The sequence below is a fragment of the Nyctereutes procyonoides genome, unplaced genomic scaffold (assembly GCF_905146905.1).
Source record: "Nyctereutes procyonoides isolate TBG_1078 unplaced genomic scaffold, NYPRO_anot_genome, whole genome shotgun sequence".
Classification (NCBI taxonomy): Eukaryota; Metazoa; Chordata; class Mammalia; order Carnivora; family Canidae; genus Nyctereutes; species Nyctereutes procyonoides.
Window position 1 is genome coordinate 8,047,221 of NW_026575159.1, and position 27,968 is coordinate 8,075,188.

At 33.4% G+C, this 27,968-nt stretch overlaps 1 protein-coding gene across 3 annotated transcripts in view; it reads right to left on the minus strand.

The window, feature by feature from the left end:
• The window catches only part of CSMD3 (CUB and Sushi multiple domains 3), a 1,184,516-nt gene that overhangs the window by 514,243 nt on the left and 642,305 nt on the right, over window positions 1–27,968 (minus strand). For all 3 annotated transcript variants that reach the window (XM_055314112.1, XM_055314111.1, XM_055314109.1), the window contains one exon: window positions 23,259–23,371. In XM_055314112.1, the coding sequence (XP_055170087.1) occupies window positions 23,259–23,371 (113 nt within the window). The remainder of the gene's footprint in view (window positions 1–23,258; window positions 23,372–27,968) is intronic.

The window sequence follows — 27,968 nt, forward strand, 5'->3', positions numbered from 1 at the left end:
CCAAATCTCATTACACAAGGCATATTTTATACGGTGCATTGCGATTTTCCATTTTGTTGGACCAACCTTGATCTCCTATCTGCATATCTAAAGGTGATCTCTCTCAAGATGGGAAAATAGCTTTAAAACCCATTGTAAGTAGCAGATTGGAGATAGAGAGAAATTGACCAAAAATCCTATTATATATTCTTGAATGTTACATTTAAATTAATTTTAAAAATTATGCATCAGTCCTAAAGCAATGAATATTATATTGTTTCATTACATTTCCCTCAGAAGACTTTGTCTGCTAATTCTACAACATGACTGAGAAATATCCCCTTGGGTAAGGATCTTTATTTGATTCACTGGTGTAAAGACTGATGATAAGAGTGTAATTTAATTTATTTCAAATCTCATCCTACTTTTTTATTGACCTTCCAACCTGTCTGTAAAAGGACCCTAAACAAACTTTGGCCTTGGATCTGATGATTTAGCATGTGAACAGACTTTGCACATTTTTTTGGCAAAGTCAAAAAATTACCCCTTTCATTTTCTTCTTTTATGCTCTAGGAATCAGATTGTCAGAAGATTACACATTTTTTTTCTAACCAAAATTAGGAGATACTATACCCTATGATATGACACGCAAATATCAGGATCACACAACATCTTTTTAAATATGGGAAAAAATTCAGAGAACTTTCCCAGGCTATGAAAGTTTCTTTACATAAGTAGAAGGAAGATGGAATTTCCTTTCCCACATAATTTCATAGCACACAACTATGAACAGAAAAAAAAATATGCCTCATGTAAACAGATATTGGCTGCCAGTGTAATTTTCTATTTTACACTCCATTTTATAGTGTATATTTTGTTGAATTTGTATAATTGTATGAGTCATTTCATTCTGTTCAGGACATCCATTTATGTTATCTTAAACTCATATACAGATTGGTACTTAATCAATATTCGTTGTTGATGTTTTTCATGAGCCATAAAAATTGGCAGCACGTATAGACAACATGATTATTTGAAAAAGTATAAAGCAAGGTATTTATAAAAAGATCATTTACTCCAAATATCTATTATTTTTCAAAGGAACATAAAAAATACATTTTCTTCTATTTGAGGAACTGCTTTTGAAAATGCCCCAACTTGGTGACCACTAAACTTGGCTTCACAACTGAATTAAAAGAGACATAAAATATTCTTTTTCCTTATTGCTACCAGGAATATATTAAGCAGAAAATGATAATACTTTTATTTTGAGTGGTTTTTGCAAGTCAATTTGCGTCACAGTTTTTCTTCTGAAATAAACTTAATGTAGTCTGAAATGTTGTGAAGGCTACAATCAATATGAATGACAATTCAGGGTACTGGCCAGAATATGCTGCTTACTGAAGCCTTCAGGAGGTTGGTGATTTCCTGCCTGCCCGCCTTCCTTCCTGCTTCTCTCTTTCTATTTACTTTTTCCAGTCATGGAAATTGAGTAGTAGACTAAATCAGACCAGTGGGAGTAACCACTTAAAGCTTTCAATTACTTTTATTAATACAAAATACTATCATTTTAGAAATATTTTAGGTATCTTTTGGAGTACTATTAGGTTCTATTTTTAATTTTAAAATGTTTTTTAAAAATTAATAATTTTTACTAATGGAGAAGTATTTGGTTGACAGCAAAACTGAGCAAAACACACAGAGTTCCCTTATACCCTAGGCCACCATGTGTGCGCACACACACACACACACACATACATACACACAGCCTCCCTCACTGTTAGCACCCAAATGTATCATTATGTGTTCCAACTGAAGAATGACAGACATATCATCATGTAAAATCTTTAATTTACATTAGGGTTCACTCTTGTTGCACATTCTATGGCTCTTGACAAGTATATAATGAAATATATTCACCATTGTAGTATCATACAAAACAGATTCACTGCCCTAAAAATCTCAACCTGTGCTCTAACTTCTGGAAGCCACCAAGCTTTTCACTGTTTCGACAGTCTTGCCTTTCCCAGAATGTCATATAGTTGGAATCATACAGTAGCTTGCCTTTTCATAATGACTGTTTCACTTAAACTAAAATGCATTTAAGTTTCCTCCATGTCTTTGCATGGCTTGATAGATCATTTCTCTTTAGTACTGAATAATATTCCATTGCCTGGATATATCACAGATTATTTATTTATTCATCTATTGAATAACATCTTGGTTGCCGCAAGTTTTGGTAATTACAAATGAAGCCACTATAAATGTACATGTGCAGTATTTATATGGACATAAATTATCAATTCATTTGGTTAAATAATAAGGAGTATGATTGCTGGATTATATAATGTGAATATGTTCAGTTTCATAAGAAACCACCAGCTGTCTTCCAGAGTGGATGTGCCATTTTGTATTCCTACCAACAATTAACAAGTGTTCCTCTTGCTCTATACCCTCACCAGCATTTGGTGTTGTGTTTTATTTATTTATTTATTTATTTATTTATTTATTTATTTATTTATTTATTTATTTATGATAGTCACACACACACAGAGAGAGAGAGAGGCAGAGACACAGGCAGAGGGAGAAGCAGGCTCCATACACCGGGAGCCCGATGTGTGGGATTCGATCCTGGGTCTCCAGGATCGTGCCCTGGGCCAAAGGCAGGCGCTAAACCGCTGCGCCACCCAGGGATCCCGGTGTTGTGTTTTGGATTTCAACCATTCTGATAGATGTGTAGTGGTTGTTTTAATTTGCAATTCCCTAATCACATATGATGTGAAGCATATTTTCTTATGCTTATTTTCCCTCAAAAATCTTTTCTGGTGAGGTGTCTGTTCATATCCTTTATCTATTTTTAAATCAAGATGTTTATTTTCTTATTGTTGAGTTTTAAGAATACTTTGCATATTTTGAATAAGATTCCTTTATCTGATGTATTTTTTTGCAAATGTTTCCTACCAATCTTTAGCTCATCTTCTCATTCTCTTTATATTGTCTTTTGCAGAGTAGAAATTTTTAATTTTAATAAAGTTCAACTTACTCTTTCCTAGATTGTGCCTTTGGTGTTAAATCCAAAAAGTCATTGCCATACTCAAAGTCATTTAGAGTTTCTCCTAATGTTATCTTCTAGAAGTTGTACAGTTTAGGGGTATGATCCATTTTGAGTTAATTTTTGTGAAATATCTAAGGCAACTGTCTTGATTTATTATTGCATTTGGATGTCCAGTTGTTCCAGAACAATTTGTTGAAAAGACTATTTTTGGTCCATTGTGTTACCTGTGCTGCTTTGTACAGATCAGTTTACTATTTAGGTGGGTCTGTCTTCTGGGCTGTTTATTCTGTTCCATGTATCTATTTGTTTATTCTTTCACCAATACCACACTGTCTTGATTACTGTGGCTTTATAGTAAGTCTTGAAGCCAGGTAGTGCTGGTCCTTCCACTTTGTTCTTTTCCTTCAACACTTAGCTGGATATTTTGAGTTCTTTGCCTCTCCAAATAAACTTTTGAATCAGTTAGTTGATATCTAAAAGATAACTTGTTCAAAAAAATTTATTTAAAGATTTTATTTATTTATTCATGAGAGACACAGAGAGAAAGAGAGGCACAGACACAGGCAGAGGGAGAAGCAGGCTCCATGCAGGTAACCTGATGTGGGACTTGATCCCAGGTCTCCAGGATCACACCCTGAGCTGAAGGCGGCGCTAAACTACTAAGCCACCTGGGCTGCCTCAATTTTTGATTAGTATTGTAGTGATTCTATAGAACAAGTTAGGAAGAGCTGACATCCTGAAAATATTGAGTTTTTCTGTCCATGAACATGGAATACTTTTCCATTTATTTAGTTCTTTTTTGATATCTTTCATCAGTGTTTTGTAATTTTTTCATATAGATATTATATAGATTTTGTTAGATTTATACAAAAGTATATAATTTTACGGGGTGCTCATGTAAGTGGTAATGTGTTTTTAATTTTTTAAAACATTTTATTTATTTATTTATGAGAGACACACAGAAAGAGGCAGAGACAGGCAGAGGGAGAAGCAGGCTCCCACGACCTGAGCTGAAAGCAGATGGGCAACCACTGAGCCACCCAGGCGTCCTGGTAATGTGTTTTTAATTTCAAGTTCTGTTTGTTCACATTAAAATATTATTCTATATCCAATTTATTTATCATTAAATAAATATAATTTGCACTTTTCAGAATATGATAGAAATGTTTTTGAATAATTCACATGTGAAATAATAAAATCTTAATATAATGTAAAATTGTATGTAGCTACATAATAAGTATGTATTCTATGCAAAAATAATCATAAAAATATAAGGCCTGTTAATACTTTAAATGAATTCTCTCATTAATTCTCACAACATTCCAGTAAGGTAAAAACTATCAGCTTTCTCATTTATACATGAGAAAATCAAGACATCAAAAGTTTAAGATACTTGCCCAATGTCTCCAGTGAGCTAGCAACAGAATTGAATAAATATGTCGTGGCTGAGTCAAAGTCCATGCTATTAACACTTGAAGGAAATCACCTTATCATTAAATGTGGGAAATGCCCTGATGATCAACTTTCATTTGATATATTTTGCCAAAATAATTCTATTGTTCCTTTCAATAGAAATCCTCATTAAATTTTTTATAGATGTTTCAGTCCTTATATTATTGTTAAAACTCTACATGAAATGAATATACTGTTGGAGTTAAATATTTAAATTCTGTAAACATTCTTGATATTTACAATGAGGAAGGATATACACAGTAGCATTGAAATATATTTCCTGGCCAAAATAATACTGCAGATTTTGACTACTATGAACATTTCCATCTCTCTATTTTCTTACTGTTTTCTTTATTTATTGTCATCAAGTTTTATCTTTTTTTTTTCTTTTTCCAGAGAGAATTCTTTAATCCTCATTTCCTATTTTCCTTTTCACTTTAGAATTATCTCCTTTGGCTAGTTCTACATCGTCTTGTTAAGATCACTACAACAGTTAGACTATGTGATTTCACTCTGAACTAGCTGTCTTCTTTCGGGCAGAAGAGCTATCTATCTATCATTTATCTATCTAAAACATTGATCTCAGCAGTAGCTCAACCAATAGTTTTCATTAATATGTGGACTGTGCTTGTGGCAAGTTAGATTACCACATTTTGGGGGGATGGAGAGGGAAGGGGAGCAGAATCCACTTACCTTATTCTTAAATCTGGGCTTGCCAATCTGACTTAATTAGATCAATGGACCTTAACAAACAAGATGCTAGCAGAGTTTTAAAAACATCTGTCTGGTTGAATTTTAATTTGATGCACTATTGAAATTATCAGAAGACCATATCTGAAGTAGTTTACTGGTGTCAGAAGAATGAAGGATGCATGGAGTCAAACTCAGCCTAAATGAGCCCATGCTCAGCTTATCTAAGACTTGTGAAAATAAATGATTGTTGCTTAAACTACTGAGTTGGGGGTGCCTAGCATTACCATTGTGTCCACCAAATGATATAATACTACATTTAGAAAACAACTCATTTATATAAATATGTATTTCTTTGTACGAAGCCAGATTGGCCCTATTCCAAAATTCTGAAGAAAAACTATCAAGATTTCTCAGTTGAGATAAAAATAACATTGGGATTTTATTTAATCAAATGAAGAAAAACTTTGTTCTCCTCTGTCATGAAAAATCGAGTTCTGTAAACCTACATACCTCACATATCTCACAGCTTACTTTTTTGCTTATAACAGAGAAGAAATGACATTTTAGTCTCCAATGTTTCTTCTACTTGCATTGGTTTTTCACTTTGATTTACAATATTTTTTTTTCAATTAAGGTGAATATCATAAATTTTCACCAACATATTACATTTAAAACTAAATGTTTGGGACACTTCGGTGGCTCAGCAGTTGAGCATTGGTTGGCCTTCGGCTCAGGGGGTGATCCCAGTCCAGGGATTGAGTCCCGCATTGGGCTCTCTATGAGAAGCCTGCTTCTCCCCCTATGTTTCTGCTTCTGTCTCTGTGTCTCTCATGAGTAAATAAATAAAATCTTAAAAAAAAATAAAATAAAACTAAATGATTATTGGCACTGAGAAAAAAATTTATTTTCATCAGAAATTGTGATGATTATAGATTATTTGATAAAGGTTTGTATAACCATAAAACTATTTGCCAACCAGGCAGCCAACTGTTTATATTTTGGATCCATGGAGAAATGCAGTGTGAAGTAATGCAGTGCAATGGAAAGTGACCCAATTAGAAGCAATAATAGCTCATGGTTCCAGTTCAGGCTCAGGTACTATGTAAAGCAACTATGAGAAAAGTCAATCTTTCTTGCTCAATTTTCTTACAGTAGAAGAAAGGAGTATATTTGTTTCGATTACATCAAAAGTCTCTTCATTTGGAATGTTCTATGATTCCATTTTTCTTAAAAACTAATTCATTCATTCATTCATTCATACTAGTCTTTGTTCTCAAAGAAAAAAATGACAAAGCTGCTTACTTGGAAGCGGGGGGAGTGATCATCTACTCCCACGGGGAAAAGGTATTCATTCATCAGTGGCTCCTGCACAAAACCATGATCTGCTCTTCCTATATCTCCAGCTTCTTCTAGGACTACTCCCCAGACCCCTGTCTTTCCATTCTTGTCTCACATCCTAGAATTCTATCTGCCCCCCAAAAGGAACTTAGCACTGCACATGCTGGTCATATCACCCAGTTTCCAGCCTTAGTAACTCCTAATTCAGCCTCAGATCCTCAATCCAAGTTACCTTCCTCCGCCTCCTCCTCAACGCTTGCATTCAGTGCTTTGTCTCCAAAAAAAAGTACATTCTGGTTTTCATTCTTGGCACTTATCACATTTGCAATTTTTTGTTAAGTGTCAGTCTTTGTCCTGCTAGACTGAAATAAGTGACTAAGTTTCTTATTTTTTGCTATATACCATGTCCTCTCCACAATGACTAGCACATAGTGAAAACTCCATGAATATTTTAAAATTGACGTGACTTTTACTGTTCTCCTGCCACTCATTCTCTTTCTGGGGGTGTAGAAACAAAGGGCTTAGTTCCCATTGCAGATTGGGATAAACAAAGTCAAATTTGATATTTTAGGAGCAGCAGTTTTGTGAACGAACTTGATGTATTGAATGTGAAATCAAATTTAAAAATCCTTTAAGCTAATAAATAGCAAGAACAAAAAGTATAAATCTTATTCTAATAAAAAAGTTTTCATGAGTCATGCTTAAAAGCCCTCTTTATTCTCAAAGGCAGATTGAAATGTTATCATGAAAATCCCACACAAAATAGGTGTGACTTTGTAATTCTTTGTAATTTGCTTTTTACAGGTTACAGGGTTTCAATAACGAAAACAAAAATGATGTAAAAAGAGGAGATATCTCAAAAGATATTGGGAAAACACAAGGACACTCACTGGTTCAGTGTTGACAGATTACTATCTGATAGTAAAGTTTTAAGTCCGGAGTACATTCTGAGGGAGAGATTTATCTTGGAATTTACACAAAGAACATCCCACTTAAGGTATATTAGTTTACTACAGTGAATGGATATCAAGTATAATCTTCTTGGACAGTACAATGAATATATCAATATTTAATTTATCAAATAAGAGAATGTTAGAACTCAAAAGAAATGCAGGGATAATTTAGTCCAATTTCCTTATTTTACAGATATGGAAAGTGTCCTTTCAGCAAATATTGAATCAGTGATGCACACGGCATACCCTAGGGGAAAATAGTTATTTACATGAATAAATTTAAACTCCATTGTGTTTGTATAAACATTGAGCTATAACTCTGTATGATGTTAATATAAGACAAATTCTTTCCTAAGAAACTAGAAACTTCAGTTTTATTTTCAGTATAATTAAACATGGTTTTGATTATTGACAGTATGCTTTTTAAAGAGAACATTAAATCATCATCTAAGTATGTTCTATACATGGCTTTGATCTCATTAAGTTGAATTCACTTGAGTTAAATGACAGGAGATGGATAAAAATATTTGTAAAATGGAACAATGATATATCTATGCTTTATATAATTTTATTTCATTAATTTGATTTTTCAGCACTAGAAATCTAAGAAATGTATGGGAGGATTTAAGAAATTCATAAGTTCCAAAAAAAGTGTTGAAAGTTCTTTATTTTTCATTATTAGTTTTCTGCTTTAAAACATATTTTTAGAATTAAGAATTTGCAAATCAATTGTGAGTAATATAGTAGTTCTTTCATTTTGAAAGCCATTTCGGCTTTATACTAATCTCAATGAGCTCTTTTACAGATCACAATTTGATATATTTTTTGAGCTATTTATTTGAATTGTGGTCAGTATTGTGGGGTGCACTAATGGGTTGTGAAGGATCTCTGTTTAAATGTAGTGACTAAATAGACAAAATGTACACACACAATTAATTCTTTTACCAGATATTATTTCTCCACCATATAAATATATTTTGATGAAGACTCCTTTTTTAACTGACTCTAATCAGAAATAGAGAAAGGCTTAATTTTGAGATCTCCAAATGGTGACTACTGGAGAAATAGCCTAATAAAGAGATGAAAAAATTCATATAAAAGGAGAAAAAGAGAAAAAAGAACACTTATATAACGAGAAAAAGAAAGGTATTTATAGTTTCAATAAGCCTCAGTTTCTTACAAGAACAAGTCTTATTTTCTTAGTCATCTACTGCTGGGATTGCGAAACAAGTGATTTATTATGATGCATTTTTACTGTGTACCACTTTGCATAAGCCTAGGAGTATTTATTTATTTATTTATTTATTTATTTATTATTTATTTATGCCTACGAGTGTTTAAAAGAACAATGGAAAAATTAATGCAATTGTAAGTACTTCATTTGTTGTTTGGGTATAATTTTTTTCATAATCTATTATATCACTAACACTGTTGCTTATAATAGATGAAACCTACAAAAATTAAATGTTGCAAAGTATTACCACTTCAGCACTTAAAAAAATAAATTCTGAGATTATTTTTAAAGTAATTTTGAGGGATGCCTGGGTGGCTCAGCGGTTGAGCATCTGCCTTTGGTTCAGGACATGATCCCAGGGTCCGGGGATCAAGTCCCACATCGGGCTTCCCATGGGGAGCCTGCTTCTCCCTCTGCCTCTGCCTCTGCCTCTCTCTGTGTCGCTCATGAATAAATAAAATCTTAAAAAAAAAGTAATTTTGAATAAAATATGTTTTTGTTTTCTTGTCAAAAGTGGTTGATATAATTGATGAATCCCTAAATTCTACACCTGAAACTATTATTAATTATTATTATTATTATTATTATTTTATTTACTTATGATAGTCACAGAGAGAGAGAGAGAAAGAGGCAGAGACACAGGCAGAGGGAGAAGCAGGCTCCATGCACTGGGAGCCCGATGTGGGATTCGATCCCGGGTCTCCAGGATCGCGCCCCGGGTCTCTAGGATCGCGCCCCGGGCCAAAGACAGGCGCCAAACCGCTGCGCCACCCAGGGATCCCCTGAAACTAATATTATACTGTATGTTAACTAACAGGAATTTAAATAAAGCATGAAAAACTTGGAACATTTCACTCATAATTTTTTTATCTCTCTCAAAAATAATACCATAATATAACACAGCTTATATTAGTGTTCATTTTGAAACATTACTTGATAATTTTAACCAGAAATTTGTTTATTGGTTCACTAAGCTAAAATTGATAAACAATAAATTGCTCATACATAAAAGGTACAGTTTGATGAATTTTAACATATGTGTATACCTGTGAGGTCAACACTAGTGAAGACAATGAATATATCTATCACTCAAAGGGTAATATTATCTATCATTCACCTTTCTAAACCATCCTTCCTTTTATTTCAACACCCAAGAAACAAATAATCTGCTTTCTGTTACTATGAATTTTCGTTAGCATTTTGTAAAATTTTATGTAAGTAGATTCATGCAACATATGTTTTCTTATTGGGCTTTTTTTTTCTGAACATAATGATTTTGATTTTCATCCATATTGTTGCATGTATTAATAGTTTTTGCTTTCTTATTTATGAGTAGTATTCCATTGTGGGTACATAGCCCATTTTGTTTATATACTTATCTATGTATGGATATTTGTATTGTTTCCAGTTTGGGGAGATTTTAAACAAATCTGCTATGTATATTTCTTGTACAAGTCTTTTTACAGACATTTGCTTTCATTTCTACAGGAAAAATGTCTAGGAGTGAAATGGTGGGATTGTATGGTAGGCACATATTTAAGAAACTTGTAAATTTTTAAAAAGTGGTTATACCATTTTATCTTCCTACCAACAGTGTATGAGAAGTCCCACTGTTCCACTTTTTGAAAGGCAATATCTTTTAATCTTCACCATTCTAGTGGGCATATAGTGATATTTCCTCATGGTTTTAATTTGCAGAGCCTTAATAACAGTGATGGTGAGCATTTTTTTTGTCATACTTTTTAGCCATATGTATCTTTTCTCTGGTCAGCCATCTGGTCAATTTTTTTTAACTAATTTTAAATTGGATTATTCTATTCTATTACTGAATTCTTAAGATTCAATACATATTCTGGAGACAGGTCCTTTCTACACATACATATTTCCAAGTATTTCCTTCTAGTCTGTAGTTTGATTCTTTCTTTCTTTCTTTCTTTCTTTCTTTCTTTCTTTCTTTCTTTCTTTCTTTCTTTCTTTTTCTTTCTTCTTTCTTTCTTTCCAGTTCCTTTTGGTGACCAAATGTTTTTAATTTTGATAACATCCAATTTATCAATTATTTTCTTTTTAATGTCTTCTTGGCTAGGGGAGCTATTATAAAATAGCATAAACTGGGTGACTTAAACAACAGAAATATATTTCTTACACTTTCAGAGACTGAGATTCCAAGATCAGGGTGCTAGTATAGTCAGATACTCGTAAGGAGTGTCATCCTGGTTTACAGACAGCCACTGCCTTTTCTCTCTGTGTGCTCAATAGGCCTTTTTTCAGTACAAGTCCTTGGAAAGAGAGAGTAGGTTTTCTAATGTTTCTTCACATAAGGCTACTAATCTCGTTATGAAGGGTCTCACTGTCATGAGCACATCTCAACCTAATTACCTCCCTAAAGCCCTATCTTCAAATACCATCATATTGGGATTAGGCTTTTAGCATATAAATTTTGTGAGAACACAAACATTTAGTTCATGACATATAACATGGTTTTGGTCTTCTAAGAATATTAATCCTAAACCAGAGTAACTATGCTTTGCTTCTGTGTTTTCTTCCAAAATTTTTATAGCTTCAGCTTTTATATTTAAATCTATAATAAATTTCATTTAATTTTTCTATATTGTGTAAGATTAGGGTTGGAAGGGATTTTGTTTTCTTGTTTGTTTTGGTGTGTGACAATCCAATCTTTTCAGTTCTATTTTTTATACCTATTATGTAAAAGAACTCAAATATCCAAAGCAACCTTGAAAAAGAAGAACAAAGCTGGAGGTATCACAAACCCAGATTTCAAGATACATTACAAAGCTATAGTAATCAAAACAGTATGGTACTAGCACAAAAATAGACACAAAAATCAGTGGAAGAGTACAGAAAGCCCACAAATAAACCCACATTTATATGGTCAACTAATCTATGACAAAGAGGTGAGATTATACAATACAGAAAAGATAGTCTTTTCAATAAATGTTGCTGGGAAAACTGGATAACTACATGCAAAAGAATGAAACTGGACCACTTTCTTATACAATACACAAAAATAAATTAAAAATGAACTAAAGACCTAAATGAGACCTGAAACCATAAAACTCCTAAAAGCAAACACAGCAATCTCTTGGGCATTGGCCTTAGGAACATATTTATGGATATATCTCTTCAGGCAAGGAAACAAAGGCAAAAAATAAACTATTGGGAGTAGATAAAAAAAAAAGTTTTGCACAGCAAATGAAATCATCAATAAAACAAAGAGGCAACCCAATCGATGGGAGAAGATATTTGCAAATTATATATGTGATAAGAGGTTAGTATCTAAAATATATAAAGAACATATAACTCAACTTGAAAGAAAGGAAATAGAAGAAAGAAAGAAAGAAAGAAAGAAAGAAAGAAAGAAAGAAAGAAGAAAGAAAAAGAAAGAGGAAAGGAAAGAGGAAAGGAAAGGAAAGGAAAGGAAAGGAAAGGAAAGGAAAGGAAAGGAAAGGAAAGGAAAGGAAAAAAGCAATGCCATTTAAAAATGGTAAGAGGACCTAAATAGACATTTTTTTCAAAGAACATATACAGATGATCAACAGACACATAAGAAAATATTCAACGTCACTAATCATCAAGGAAATGCACGTGAAATCACAATGAAATATCATCTCACACTAGGGGGACCTGGGTAGCTCAGTCGGTTAAGCATCTGACTTTTGAGCTCAACTAAGGTCATGATCTCAGGGTCATGAGTTCAAGCCCCACATTGGTCTCCATGAAACCTAATTAAATAAAGTTAGGTGGAGCCTAATTAAAAAAAAAAAGAAATATCTCATACTAGTCAGAATGGCTAGTACCAGACAAGAAATAATAATGCACTCCTACATTTATTGCATTATTATTTACAATAGACAACCCAAGTCAAGTGCCCATCAATATATGAATAACTATAAAAGAAGTGTATACATACACAGTGGAATATATCACAAGAATGTGATATGTTTGGATATATTTGTGAAATTCTTGTCACAAGAATTTGTGACAAGATAGATGGACCTAGAACATATTATACTAAGTGAAATCAGATCGAGAAAGACAAATACCATATGTGACTTACATGTGGAATCTGAAACCAAACAAAACTAATGGACAAACAAACAGAAGAACAAACTCTGAAATACAGAGAACAAACTACTGGTTGCCAGAGCAGAAGTGAATAGGGGGATGGGCTAAATAGATAAAGGGGAGTAAGAGGTATAAAATAAACATATCATGGGGATAAAAAGTACATCATAGGGAATATAGTCAATAATACTGTAGTAATGGGTGGTGATGTAGACAGTGACTCCACTTACTTTGGGCACTGAACAATTTATGGAATTGTCGAATCAATATGTTCTCACCTGAAGTTAATGTAACATTGTACTTCTGTTATGCTTCAATACAAAAAGAATCAAAAACATTTTACACAATTTTTCCATTATCCCCATAAAATTATTTCAGTGATATCTAAGCAAGATATAACTCAGTATGAAAGTAATCATGTTGAAATCAAAGAATTGGCATTACTTTCAAAACATCTCAGTCAATCTCATGATTGTCCTAATGTTTTGAAGACAAAACAAACTGGGACCAAAAATTAATTCATAAATAATGGCAGTAAGGCACTAAGATTAATGAATAATTTTGCCCACTATGGAAATATACTGTTGGCAGAAGACAATTACAAAACTGTAATATCTCTTTGTTTCCTTTCCCTCAAAAAAAGCAAAAAAAAAAACATATTGAATATTATTTACATATTGAAGAATATTTCCTTCTATGAGTAGAAACTCTCTTAGACCCATCCATAATGTTTTTCCAAGCTAATATGTTGTAAAAATAAATAAATATATTTAAAATTGAAAGAACTGAATTGTAATATAGATCTTTCCTTTTTTTCTGTGTTGAAAGAATTAAACAGCAGAGATGACAGTGTGTTGATCGGGGCTCATTTAGTTGTAAGTGATAGAAAATGAAAATGTTTAGTGGCTTAAACAAGAAATTTATAATTTTGTATGATTGAATAAATTAAGATCTAGTGTTCCCTTCAGGTGTTTAGGATTTTCAATTATGCCCACAATACTATTTTTCATTCTTTCCATTTGTTGATTTAGCCTTGTCTCTATGGGCAAGTTACTGATATAAGATAACTAAAGTTGGTCCTCTCTAGCACAAGTTAAATGATCCTTAGAGTTTAAAAATCTCAGAAAAGACATTTCCTTTCACCTAGAATCTATATCAATTGCCCCAAATCCTGGACTGATAGCCATATCAAAGGGAATTCTGATTATTTTAGCCCAAACCTATAGCGCTATACAGAATTGGAAGAGATAAGGTTCATCAAAGCCTAGAGAACCTAGGTTAGTAGGAAAAAAAGTGGAGGAATTGTTCGGCAGCAGGAAAGCAGATTCAGGCAAAGACAGAGAGAAAAAATAATCTACTCCTCAGAATTATTTTATATCAGAAAAGGCTTTTTTTTAAAATAAAGTACATATGAAATGTCAATAGATTTTGAAATTATTAACTATTTTATAACCTAAAAAATAGTCTAACAAAATATAAAAAAAGAATCGTAATCCAAAAGAGGACATAAAGTGACTTAGTCGAAGTAAAAATGCCCACATGATTTTATAGCTAAGTTCTTTCTTACTCTCAAACTTCTGTTACACAGCCTATTTAACAGCATTTACAAACTCCCTGACATGTTCTGTGAAACTATCATAATCATAAAACTGCCAAAAAAAGAAACTATAATCCAATTAATGCATTTGATTAGATGCAAAAGTTATAATTAAATCATTAGTAAATTGAAATGGAGAGTATTAAAAGATCAGATATTCTGTTCAAGGAGATTTTATTGCAGGAAAAGTAGTTTATCCAGGATCAGGAAGCCTATGAACACAGTTTAAAGAATGACATAGTTAAATATGCACTTGTGTAAATGAATGGAGAAAAGTGACCTTATCAGTTATTCTTAATAAAAGCTCAGAATAAAACAGGACTGAGAAAGAACTATGCAGGCATGGTAAAAAAGACCTTTTTCCTTAGATCATAAGGAATTATGTCAAATATCACGTCAGATGTTGAAATAACAAAATCATTGTCATCAAAAGAAGAGTGGACAGAAATGCTAGCTCTCATCACTATAATTTCATAGGCATTCTGGGAATTCCAATCCTGTGATAGACCTCTGGCAACAATGTTGCTACAACTTTAGGAATAAAGATAGACATATTAAGAAACTGGAAGCACCTGAGTCTCTAATGGCAGTGTAAAGCAATCATCCAACATCAGTTTTTCTTCAGACATGTCAGGTGAGTATATTTAAGGTAATATTAGTAATATTAGTTGGGTTTTCTATAATTTGCTAATATATGTCTTCCCACTACTACAATGCCTAATTATCAAAGAATTAAAATTAATGAGCATTAAAGGATATGACTAAATGCTACACAGACATGCAAAAATCATCAACTATTCTTTATAATAGTTAGAAATATAATAGTAAAAATAAAATATAATAATAGTTTTTTTCTTATCAGTTAAAAATCCTACTGCTATCCATCAAAAAATTTGGAACTATTTAGAAATAAAGCTATGATGAATGAAAATAAAACATATATTTAACAGATATATTAATATGTGTATATTAAAATATATATATGTGTTAAATATATATATAAATATAAATATATTTAAATTTTATATATATATATATATATATATATATATATATATATATATATAAAATTCAAATCTAAGAGGAGCCTGGGTGGCTCAGTTGATTGAACATCTGACTTTGCCTCTGGTCATGATCTCAGGGTCCTAGAACTGATCCCTGTATCAGGCTCCCTGCTGAGCAAAGAGTCTACTTGTCTCTCCCTCTAACCTGCTTGTGCCTACACTCCCTCTCTCTCACATAATTAAGGTCTTCAAAAAATAAAATAAAATTTAAATCTAAGAAGATGAAAAATGACTTGATGAGAAGACATTACATAATTATATCAATATAAATCAAAGTGATATATAAAATTAATGCAATTCTAATGAAAATCACAAGTAATTCAGCAAAGTTATTTTATGACGCAGGTGGAAGTTAAGTGTACAAAAGTTGTCACGGAAATTTGAAATAGAAAAATAGTAGCAGGAAGTGGTTCTCACAAGATTTTTTTTTTTAGTTTTTTATTTTTAAAAATTTTTTAAATGTATTTATGCATGAGAGACAGAGAGAGACAGAGAGAGAGACAGAGAGAGAGAGAGAGAGAATGAGAGAGGCAGAGACTCAGGCAGAGGGAGAAGCAGGCTCCATGCAGGGAGCCTGAGGAGTGACTCCGTCCCGGGTCTCCAGGATCACACCCTGGGCTGAAGGTGGCGCTAAACCGCTGAGCCACCAAGGCTGCCCTCTCACAAGATATTTTAAAAAGAAAACCTTAAAACTAGAGAAATTGAAACAGTCTGGTTTGGACAGAAAAAGGTAGTTAAATGCATCCAAGCATATATAAAAACCTTTAATGTGATAAACATGACATTTCAATTCTGTGGGGAAATGATGACCTAATCAATAATACTGTTGGCAAAATTGTCCTTAAAACTAAAAGAAAACACCCTGTCAACATACATAAATAGATTCCAGGTGAATTAAAGTTTTACATATTATATTGATATACAATATGATATAAATGCTATATACATATATATTTATATATACACACGTGTGTATGCATTTATAGTAACTTTAATAAAATATTTAAAAGATGCACAACACATATACAAGTCCAAATGCCATAAATAAAAAGAATGATAAATTTGAATAGAACAAAGAGAAACCAAAAACCTGGTATTATTTAAATTTCATATAATCAAAATGGAAAAACAATTATTTGCTGTATGTGAACAAAGGGTTATATCTCTTATGTGCCCAAAGTCCCTAAAACTTGTTACAAAGAAAACCAAGAATGGGCTAACTTAATGTATGTATCCATCAGAATATACTAGGTTGTGCTGGACCAACAAATTACCCCAGGGATTCTAGAAGCTTAGCAAAGTTTATGTCTTGCTGATGCTACTTAATTTTTTTTTAAGATTTATTTATTCCTGAGAGAGAGAGCATGTGTGCACAAATAGAGGGAGGGGCAGAGGGAGAAAAAAAACTCAAACCGGGGCTGGATCTCACAAACCCTGAGATTATGACCCAAGTGGAAACCAAGAGTCAAGAGTTTAACCAACTGAGCCACCCAGGTTCCTCATGCTCATTCTATTTACGCTATACAGGAGGCGGAGTTGGGTGGGGACCTCTGTTTTCTATATTTCCTTAGGAACACAATCTGAAGGAATCAACATCAATTTGAAGCTGTACTAACTAGAAGATAGGGTCTCATTTTTCATTTTGAAAGAGAACACCAGTGTAATTCAGTACTTTGGTCTGGGAATGACTACAGTCACTTATTCACATATTAGTCGTCCCATGGCCACACTGAACTTCAAGAGGACAGGAAAATATAATTCTCTGTGGACCCAGAATTAGAGGAAAAGTAGATAAATTGTGACCATTAATAACGCTTTCCAAAGAGCATGAAGCTGAAAAATTTCAAAGAGGATGAAATCCCGTGGTTAATAAATTTATGACAAGATGATCAATAGCCCTGTAGCTATTAAATTTAATAATAATACTGCATTACAACACATCAGATTGGCAAACACCTAACAGATTAGTAGCATTCCATTTTACATTGTAGGGAAAGGCCTCCTTTTGACACTGCTGGGAAAGTAAAAATATAAAATTTAGGAAATAACTATTCAAGATGTGTTACTTATTTAAATGTCCATACTATTTTTAGAATCTACTTCCTCATTAAAGTATGGATATTTGTATATGAGAATGTTTATTTCACTATTTTAATATCACGATAAAGGCAATGACCCATATGACTACAGATTTATATTAAATTATGGTATGTATATTTTGTGGGATGTTAGGTAGTGGTTAGATGAATGCCACCTATCCAATCAAATTGACTGGAAAGACAGGCATGATATATTTATAAATGAAAAGCAGCTGAAAAGTAATCTGTGCTGTATCATACAAAAATAAAGGTAAGAGATGAAAGGAAAGGAGAAAGAAAGCAGAGAAGAAGAGAGAGAAAACTGGGGGAAAGAAGGAAGAAAAATATGCCCTTATAAACACAAAAACATAAAATCTACATGCCTGAATTGTTTGTTAAGATTCTTTCTGTATAGGGGCACCTGGGTGGCTCAGTCAGTTAAACATCTGCCTTTGGCTCAGGTCATGATCCCTGGATCCTGGGATCCAGACCACATTGGGCTTTCTCTCAGAGGGCAGTCTGCTTCTCCCTCTCCCTCCGCCCCTTCCCTCACTTGTGTGCACCATCTTTCTCTTTCTCTCATAAATACATTAAAAAAAGATTTTTGCTGTACAGACTATTATTTATGATATTGTCAGAAGATATCTATGAGATGTTCTAATTAATCTTCCAAAATATTATTTGATAGACTAAAAAATGACACCTCCAGCATTAAATATGCATTTTCAAGAAACTAAGTCTTTTGTTTGTTAAACTTCAATTTGGGTCAAACACTTGTAAGTGATTATCTGATTTTCAAATCTTTGATATCAATCCATCTTCTCTCTGGCATATGCCCTTATCAGTAAAAACTTACATTTGAGTAAATAATGGAATTTCTATTCCTCAGTTCCACAATGAGAGAAAACATAAAAAATTAATGATTCTAAATATTTAAGTAAAGTAATCATCTTTCATGAAAATGTTCCATTTCAAAATTTTTGGTCATTCCATAAAAGCAGATGGCTTCATCAAAATTTTAAATTCTGCCCATCTATTTTAATTGGGTGCTACTTTAACATTTAAATATCTAAATAAATGTAAATGTAAGCTAAAATTTATAGAAATAATATATGTTTCTGAAAGACAGCAGTCTTAAAACAGAGTTCGCAGTCATATTTTTATTTAGCCAATCACCTCTGTGATTTTGAATGAATAACCTAACTTGCTCTGTCTCCATTACTTCATCCATACAATACCCATGCAATAGGGATAATATTACCTACCTTGTAGGTTTGTTGTTATTGATTATATCAGATGATGTATGTGCTTAAAACAGTACATAATGACTCAACAAATGCTTGCTATTAACACTATATCATCGAGAATACACACTATAGCACAACTGAAAATCAGTCAAACAATTAAAATATGTTTTCTTTATTTTAAGTTTGTTTGTTTATTTGAGAGAGAGCGCAGAACGTGTGAGAAGATGATTTGAGGGGAAACGGCAGATGGAGAGGAAGCAGCAGTCTCCCTGCTGAACAGGGAGCCTGATGAGGGGCTCGATTTCAAGACCCTGGAATCATGACATTAGCTGAAGGGAGATCATTAACCAATTGAGCTGCCCAGGTGCCCTACGATATCTAATTTCTAAAAGGAGCAGATGATATCCCTTTCAGAACTCAATGAAAGCTGGTGATTTTTCTTTCTATGCCTCTGTCACGGATTTTAAGCTTTCTTACCAAATATTTCTATATTTAAAAAAAATAGTGCAGTGTTAATGGATGTTAATAGTGCAGTGTTAATAGGTCCAGCAGGGGAAAAAAAAAACTATCTTCATTTTTGGTTAATATGCATTTGAAATAATGGCAATATAAAACAAGAAAACAAAATTAATGTCTCTAAGGCTAATGTAGCAGGATAAATAGCTAGACTATTCTTCTCTTTAAGCAGGGACACCTAGTGCCATATCTTGAATCATAACTTTGGCAAACTCATAAATCTGCAGAGCAGGATGGCTGTGATTTGTTATACCCAATATGAACATTACTGGTTTTAACAAGAAGGAATATCATTAAACTTCTCAAGAGTATAGTGGTATTTCATTCATTTCTGTTATTGTTCACAATAATCAGCATACTGTCATGTACATAATAAATACTGAATGAATTTTAGCTGAATAAGAATGAATTACATTTATAATAAAAGACTATTTTCTTGATTTGCAACATTTGTTTCCTTTTTATGGTTTAAGATACTTGGGGCAGCTCTGGTGGCTCAGCATGTGATCCTAGAGTCCCAGGATCAAGTCCCACCTTGGGCTCCCTGCATGGAGCCTGATTCTCCCTCTGCCTGTGTCTCTGCCTTTTTCTGTGTCTCATGAAAAAAAAAATGAAATCTTTAAAAAGAAAAAGATAGTCATTGTCCAAACTCTATAAAAAAAAAAAAAAACACCTGACAGTCCAAAAGATTAAGCTGAAGTTCTAAAGATAATGACAACTTGATTAGGCAACAGATACATTTTCGGTCTCCCTGTCAATGGTATGATCTTAGAAAAGTCATTTTCAAATAGTTTTTTGGAGCACTAAGGTTTTCCTACACTCAGAGGGAATGAGGGATAGTCTGATCATCGGGGGATATGTCAATCCTCCTCCCCACCCCTTCCATCAGAGCAGCGCAGCTTTTGTTTTGTTTTGTTTTGTTTTCTATTTTGGGTTTCCTAACAGGAGATTTCATTTGAAATTTATTTATTTATTTATTTATTTATTTATTTATTTATTTATTTATTTTTAAGATTATTTATTTATTTATTCATGAGAGACACACAGGAGAGAGAGGCAGAGACACAGGCAGAGGGAGAAGCAGGCTCCATTCAGGGAGCCTGATGTGGGACTCAATCCCAGGTCTCCAGGATCACTCCCTGAGCTGAAGGCGGCACTAAACCGCTGGACCACCAGGGCTGCCCCTTATTTTTTTTTAAAGTAAGTTTCAAAAGCATGGTCACAGGCAATTAACAAAACACAATTTTAGAATTAAATATAAAAAACAAAATCTAAGTTACATAATTTAGTCATTACCTTTAAAATTAAAAAAAAATAAAATATACAAAAATATATGTTGAATTTACAGGAGATCTACAGTCAATGCTATCTCATGCAAAATCTACAAATGAAAAATAGAAGATATCTTTAGATCAAATCTGGAAAGGTTTTTTAGCAGGTGTTCCATTTAGAACCAACACACTACTTAACAGAGAGCATGGTAATTATGAAAATTATTTTTAGTAGGCGAAGTTGCTGAAGCTATCTGCACATCAAAATTTGAAACTTCTCAAAATGAACCCTGCTTCAACTTTGAGCTCAGGTTTTAAATTATGGAGAATGCAAAAATATGATTTTTCACAGGAGGAAAAAATCATGATAAACTAAATGTTTAAGGACATATTTTATCCTATATCACATCACATTATAGAGGTTAAATCATTTGTTCAGCTTTACTAATCACCTATGATGATATAGCAAAGGGTTGCTAATGGAAATATGAAGAAGAATATGACATATTTCCCTTGGGTAATGTAGTATATATCTGCTACAGGTCTTATACAACAGAGAAAGTGTTATTTTGTGATAAGTGGAGTTAAGAAAGGCTTCACAGAAGAAGAAATATTTGAATTTTGTCCTGAAGGATGAGTGATGTGATGCTGTTAAAGTGAGAATAGAGAATCCAGATAGAATTGTTTGAATGTCCAGAGAGGAAAGGTACAAAACAACTTGCTAGGATGGAGAATTATGGATAATTTGATAAAATCAGACTGTAGAAAGATGAAGACAGGTTGAAGAAAGGTGGAAGATAAGGCATACTGAGGTTGTGGATCTTATCTCTAAGCAATGAAAAGTATGGAAACACCTACAGCTAGAAGTATGATATGGTACTTCTCTGATGCTGCAGATCACTATTCACAGTGTAAACCTTAGATTAGAATAGATTGAAAAGAGGGAGAAGAATAAGAGTATTATTCACTAGGAATCTCCTGTGTTGGTTTCAACTATCTCATCACTGTAGATATTTGTGCTTGAATAGTTGGGTTATGTTTTTCTCTGTCACTATATTATGATCTCCCTCAGAGATAATAATCTGGATCTTCTTTCTATATTCAACAACTCATTCAGAAGCCAGCACACAGCAGAGTCTCTTTGGATTTAAAAAAAAATTAAAAAGCAGAAAGAAACAAACTAAAATTTAATTGTGCTACTTTACAATGTACTTCAGCTCTTCAACTACAGCAGAGTGGAGAGCTTTGTAAATATCGATAGAACTCCCCTACTGCTGAACATGTTCATGAGTTTTAATAAATATGTTCTTTGTTGAAGCGTTATCATTAATGATTAATATAGTTTCTAAGCTTTAAACAGCTATAGGTTCTCTGACAGGTAACCTCCACAGAGTGAAGAAAATAATAAAACCAAGAGGAATACAAGGATGCCAGTTTCATTTAGCCATTTGGAATGGAAAAAAAAATTTAAATGAAAACTTCATAACATAGATACTTTCAATAGAAGCTGACCATTCTTTAAATTTTGTAATTTTGTTTTATTTACTGAGGATAGATGTTGGGTTTTTAAAGGGAGGAGGGATATATTTAAAATTATAATCAGGGTAACCTTTTTATTTTTTTAACTGACATTTATACATATTTCCTAAACTATTCAAATTAATATAGTACCAAATTCAGTCACAAGTTAAGAACACAGAATGCATGTGTTTTGTTTCCCTGACAACATCATGCATTCATTTCCATGTGTCCAGATTCAAAGGCATAGCAAGCCAATGTTTGAAAAAGGAAACTGATTAAAAATTATTATTGTGCAAGTAAGATAATTTTATACAGCTATTGTTTAGATTGAGAAGATAGAGAATAATGATTTTTATCACAACAGAAATAATAAAATCAAGCCAGATAATGTTCCAATGGTTTCTTACACATTTTCATTTCTTAAGGTATAGATTTCAATTGAATTTATTAACATAGACATATTTTTCAGTCAGAATTCTATATTTGCTTTTCTAATATATATTTTATATGCATATATCCATTGTCTCTATTTGAGTTTAATTAAGGTTCATCATGTGCCAAAAATATTTATGATTTTATAACGCTTCTATCTATCTCTTATCAATGGAACTAGAACAAGAGGTTTTCTAGTACACATGTAATTAATCATCAGTCTGCATCACTACCAACCCTGGGATGGGCAGTAGCAATTTAACATATCTGTGGTCTAAGAATTTGATCTGAGAAGATAACTGGTAGATCTCTCCCACCCCCTCAAAAAATGGTATCTGTATTCTTTGAGGAATTAAGTCCTTTACCTTAAATTTAAGTAATAATCTTTAATATATCATTTTTCCCAGGCAACGTGTATAAAGTGTATAAAATTACATTGTCTATTCTGGGAAAGCCTAGAGGTCCAGAGCGACTAACGTATAGGGATGGTATAGTGGACTGGAAGAAATATGAGGTATGCAAAATAGACACATTGTAATGGCGGGGAAGGTAGGCCTATGTTTATTTAAAGAAAAGTGAAATAAACATTGATAGTTAATGTAAAAAGAGAGTTATTTTGTTAGAATATATTCTTGCTTGTGTTTTGGGAAACTTTTATGTCGTAGATGCAATTAAACTTGAATTTAAAAGCATTCTCTGGTAGCATTAAGATAACATATTTCCCATAGTAGCAATTTATCATTACCTTTGTAGTTAACCTTGAAGCCAACAGAGCCGACACTTTCATCTGTTTGAAGATGCAGCCACATTTGGCTACTCATGCTCACTATCAAGTCTGGCACAAAGCTTCCAGTCAGCCTAAAAAAAGAGATGGATGGAGAAGAGAAAAATGGGTTATTAAAACACTCTCTTCATGAAAATTATGAGGCAGAACTATTTCTCAGTACTTTCTTGGCTAGAAAAAAAAATGTCAGATAAACTTGCAAGGCTCTGCGTTGTTGTAATAGAACAAACAGCACAATTTAGTGATCAAGATTTATTATAAGTAAGTACCATTTCATTTGTTTAACTAGGTTAGGTCTTTTATAACCCTGAGGCAAGATATTAAATTTTAGACTATCAGAGAATCTTATACTTCTTTTTGAACTGAAAAGAAAAAGAGGATCTAAAATATCTTTAATTTTTTTAGACACCAGCAACCCTCTTCATTTTAACCTTTCAAGTTTTACAGAACTTTGTTCTGAAGAAATATTATGAAAAATATTTAAGCACTCTCCAAAACAATAAAATGGCAAGGAATATAATATATCCCTTTGCAGTATTGATATCAGATTACCTATGTTATGTATTATTGTTTTTACTGCAAATAATTTTATCTTAAAGAACATGTTGCTAGTTTGATGTAGCATCACTGAATCTATGCATTAATAATCTCATTCAGTAGTGCTCAATTTTAAAAAGAGAAATTACCTCATGTTTCCTCTGTCATTAATTATGTTACAGTCACATACTTGAACCAAAGCCAAGGGTCATATAAAGGAGGAAAGCAAAGGAGTAAATAAGGCCTTGGGGCGGCAGGGGGAGTCTGTCAAGAGTAGGAAAAGGAAAAGAAAATGGACTCACTGCTGAGTAAGATATCCATAGTGATGGGGAATTCTATATCATATACTAAAAAGATACGTTTTTAAAAGAAGGGATTCCTAAGTGTTTAGGTAGTTTATTGCTAAAACCATGAGGATTGCGGGGAAGTTACCTGAGGGGAGAAGGTATAAAGTTTCCCTCTGTAATAAAATGGGCACCCTAAGAGTTCAGGTTTTTGGATGGAGGCTACACTAACATTTAACCAGCAGAGGGCAGCATGGATGCCCGTAACCTCAAAATGACCAGGGCAGCTCATTATGCAGCCACCAAAACTGTAAAATATCATCAGCCAACTGCATTAAACATAGCTGTGTCACCAGTGTCCAATGTTACAGAATTTATGATAATCTATCACAAATAAACTCAACTAAACATTATGATTTAATCATGGGATTATATGTGACACTGAGGAACACTGTGACAAATAAAATACTATATTGTGGATTTTTGATGTATATTCATTGTCTTCCTGCTAAATCAAATTTAAAATTATTAAAATATAGAAGATACGTACACATTTCCCTTTTTAATATGTATCTGTATATACAGCTATGTATACCTATCTGCATGTATACAGACACTCCCTATCATTTGGAAAGATATTTCAATGAAACTTTGTAGCATTTGAACTTTCGATTTTCAAATTGATGAGTTCATAAGTACTACTCTTTTGAGCTATAGTAGAGTGGTAGGTTTATGGGCAAGAGTGAGAACTCAACCTCAGAAAAAAGAAAGTGATTTCATTATGAAACGGATGTACGAGCTTAACACTATAGGATGTGCATCAGATACACCTCATCAGATATACCATATCAAATACGCCAACAATCTGCCTTACACTAAATATTAAAAGTTGTTTTCAGGAAAGGATTGCATATTTGCTCTTTCTTATGTGCTCTTATTTCCTTTTCAGACCTAAACTTTTACCACCCCAAACCTCTAGCATGATAACTTATGGCTCATAACGAACAGCTAACACATACATCATAAATTGTTCCCTTGCTAATTTGTTCCCCTGTGATTCACACATTCATGCCTGGTGTAAGGGTAAGTATAAATCTGAAAAATAATAATAATTAAATTAAAATTTTCCCTGATGCTAAAAGGGAAAGAGAAAACACCCTTCTCTTTAGCATTTCCTTGAACTTGAAGTTGTGACATATGTTCATTTCAAGTGTATATAAATCTTTTAAGTTAAATAAGCCTCCTGCCAATGTTGCATGCTGTGAATGTCTTTTTTGGAGGCCTCAATGCTATTTCTCTGAAATGTGAACATCAAGAAGGATGTTGTCTTGTCTCCTTGTTTTGGGGGAAATTTAAGCCTAGGAACAGAGCTTTATGTTGTAACTTCCTGTTCAGCATAAAGACAGGAATTTTATTTAATTTTTTGGGGGGATAAGGGCAATTAACATACATGTAACATGCATCATGTAGCATGCATTAACTGCATCTGCTTGCCAATAAAAGGGTGAGATTTATTTCTTTGCAATCTCTTTTGGTGGCTTGTGATACACATCACAGTCTGGTTTAATGCTTATTCAATATTAAAACTGTTTTATTCTTTCTTGCATTTTGTGGAGAGAATTAACTAGGTTGACAGGTGATTTTATTTTTTATTATATTTCCCCAACAAATTGGTGATGAAGATAGGATACAAATGGCAGTTCTTACATTAAATGGATTGGTTAAAAGTCTTGTGGTCACAACAATCTAATAAGAAACTCTGGATTATAAAGTCTTTCTTCTAGTGTGCCCTCCTCTTTTGAAATACTGTCTGGATGGACCACTCTCTCAAGTTCAAGATTTTATTATTTGGTAATCAAGACTAAATTAGGCTATAAATCCCATCAAGATCATGATTAGTATCAATGGTGAAAACTATGGGAAGCTTGCAGTCCTTTCTCTTAAACAAGTAATGTCCCTCTGTCAATTTGGAATACATATGAGAATCCAGTCCTTTAGGATTTTTGAAGGTTTTAGGAGGGTCTCACTCCAAGCAAATTAAATTTTATTATATGGATATCATTCTAAGAGGAAAGTTAAATATGATTTAGATAGTCAGTGGAGAGACTGGGAAGAATGGAAGAAAAAAATGTGAAAATTCAAGGGACTTTCTCTTTCACAGAGGCCCTGCCTTCCTTTCTTGGTTGCCTCTGCTCCCTCCATCTCCCCTGTCTCTTTATTCTTTAAATTTACAACTCCACACTTGGGGATGTTCACTCGCTACTGTGTGGAATTCTGCAGCCAGCAGATTTTGCTTCTTTGATGGAGCAAGTCTACTGGGGACCAGAAGATGACCCAGCACATAAAGGAGTAACCAACTTTCCACCATCGTCTAGAACTCGGAAGAACTGAGGCTTCTGATGACCCACTGAAAGAGCCTGCTCACAGCCTTTCCTCTAATGTTGACCTGGGAGAAACCACAGTGCTGCACACAGAAGACACGTGAACCCTCTATTATTTTCCATTAACAGTGTGCTGAGACTTTTTCAGAGTTTACTAGCATGAATACAGAGGCAGATCAAAATCATCCTCTGGTTCTATCTTTGTTTTGGCTCTCTGAGGTCAAACTGAGAAAAGGGAGTAGAATGGCAAGGATGACTATTACTCAAATCTTAGCAGGAATTACTCAGTCTGGGGACAACCTGAACAAATACAAAGAAGAAAATAAGAAGTTAAAAACTGGGGATCCCTGGGTGGCGCAGCGGTTTAGCGCCTGCCTTTGGCCCAGGGCGCGATCCTGGAGACCGGGGATCAGATCCCACGTTGGGTTCCCGGTGCATGGAGCCTGCTTCTCCCTCTCCCTCTCCCTCTGCCTCTCTCTCTCTCTCTTTCTCTCTCTCTCTCTCTCTATCATAAATAAATAAAAATAAAAAAAAAAAAGAACTGCAGGTGAACCCTTCAGTTAAGACTATTTAATCAAGGAAATAACCTCTACGGTGGCCAATCTGTGCAGGGAACTATGAAAGAAGAGAAAACATTATGTCATTATTGCAAGAGAACTGAAACATTGGAAAAAGGATTGGAGAAAAAAAAAAAAGACTCCAAAGGATACACAAATTGCAGAAAGAAGCATCAGGAATGCCCAAAAAGCTAAGGAATAACTGTCAAAATGGTTTAAAATTGACATACTGAGGAAATCTCAGCAGTTGGAACTGGTGATATGTATGTTCAATAACTTTCCCTCTGGCTAACATATCCTTGCTTTTTCTGTTAGATAGTAGTGTGAAATTTCCCCAGGAAGTCCTCATTTTCTGGCTGGTGATAGATCAATACAGGACAACGATCATTTGAATCAGTTCTGTGCTTTCTTCTTTTCTTCTGTGGTTCCCACCTGAAGAGGGCCTGTGACTGAGGAACATGTTTTCTTCCTTTCTCCTGATTCTCCTGTAAACCTACTGGGAAGACATCTCTCTTGCAAATTTAGACTACCATATTGTATATTCCATCTGCAGTGGCTGTTAATTACCCTGGGAAACAACATCTGGCCTTCTGAAAGAAAAGGGATATAGCAGGGAATAGCAGTCGTTCACCACACTGGAAAAGCACCCTGAGCAGAAACAAATCCATTTATTACTTTGGGCCCACAGAATAACAACATTGATTTACTCTGAGATATAGAACCAATAGAAATTATCAGAATCATAAGTCATATGTCAAGCAATATACCCTTTGTTAAGGGATCAATGAGAAGGAAAAAACTGGTTGTAAAAAAATTAGAAAACCAAAGGACAGTTATGAAAGAAAGGGCACTTACCCTTAATATTAATACTGCCAAATTCCCAGTAAAGAAGTAAATTTGATAAAGATTGTT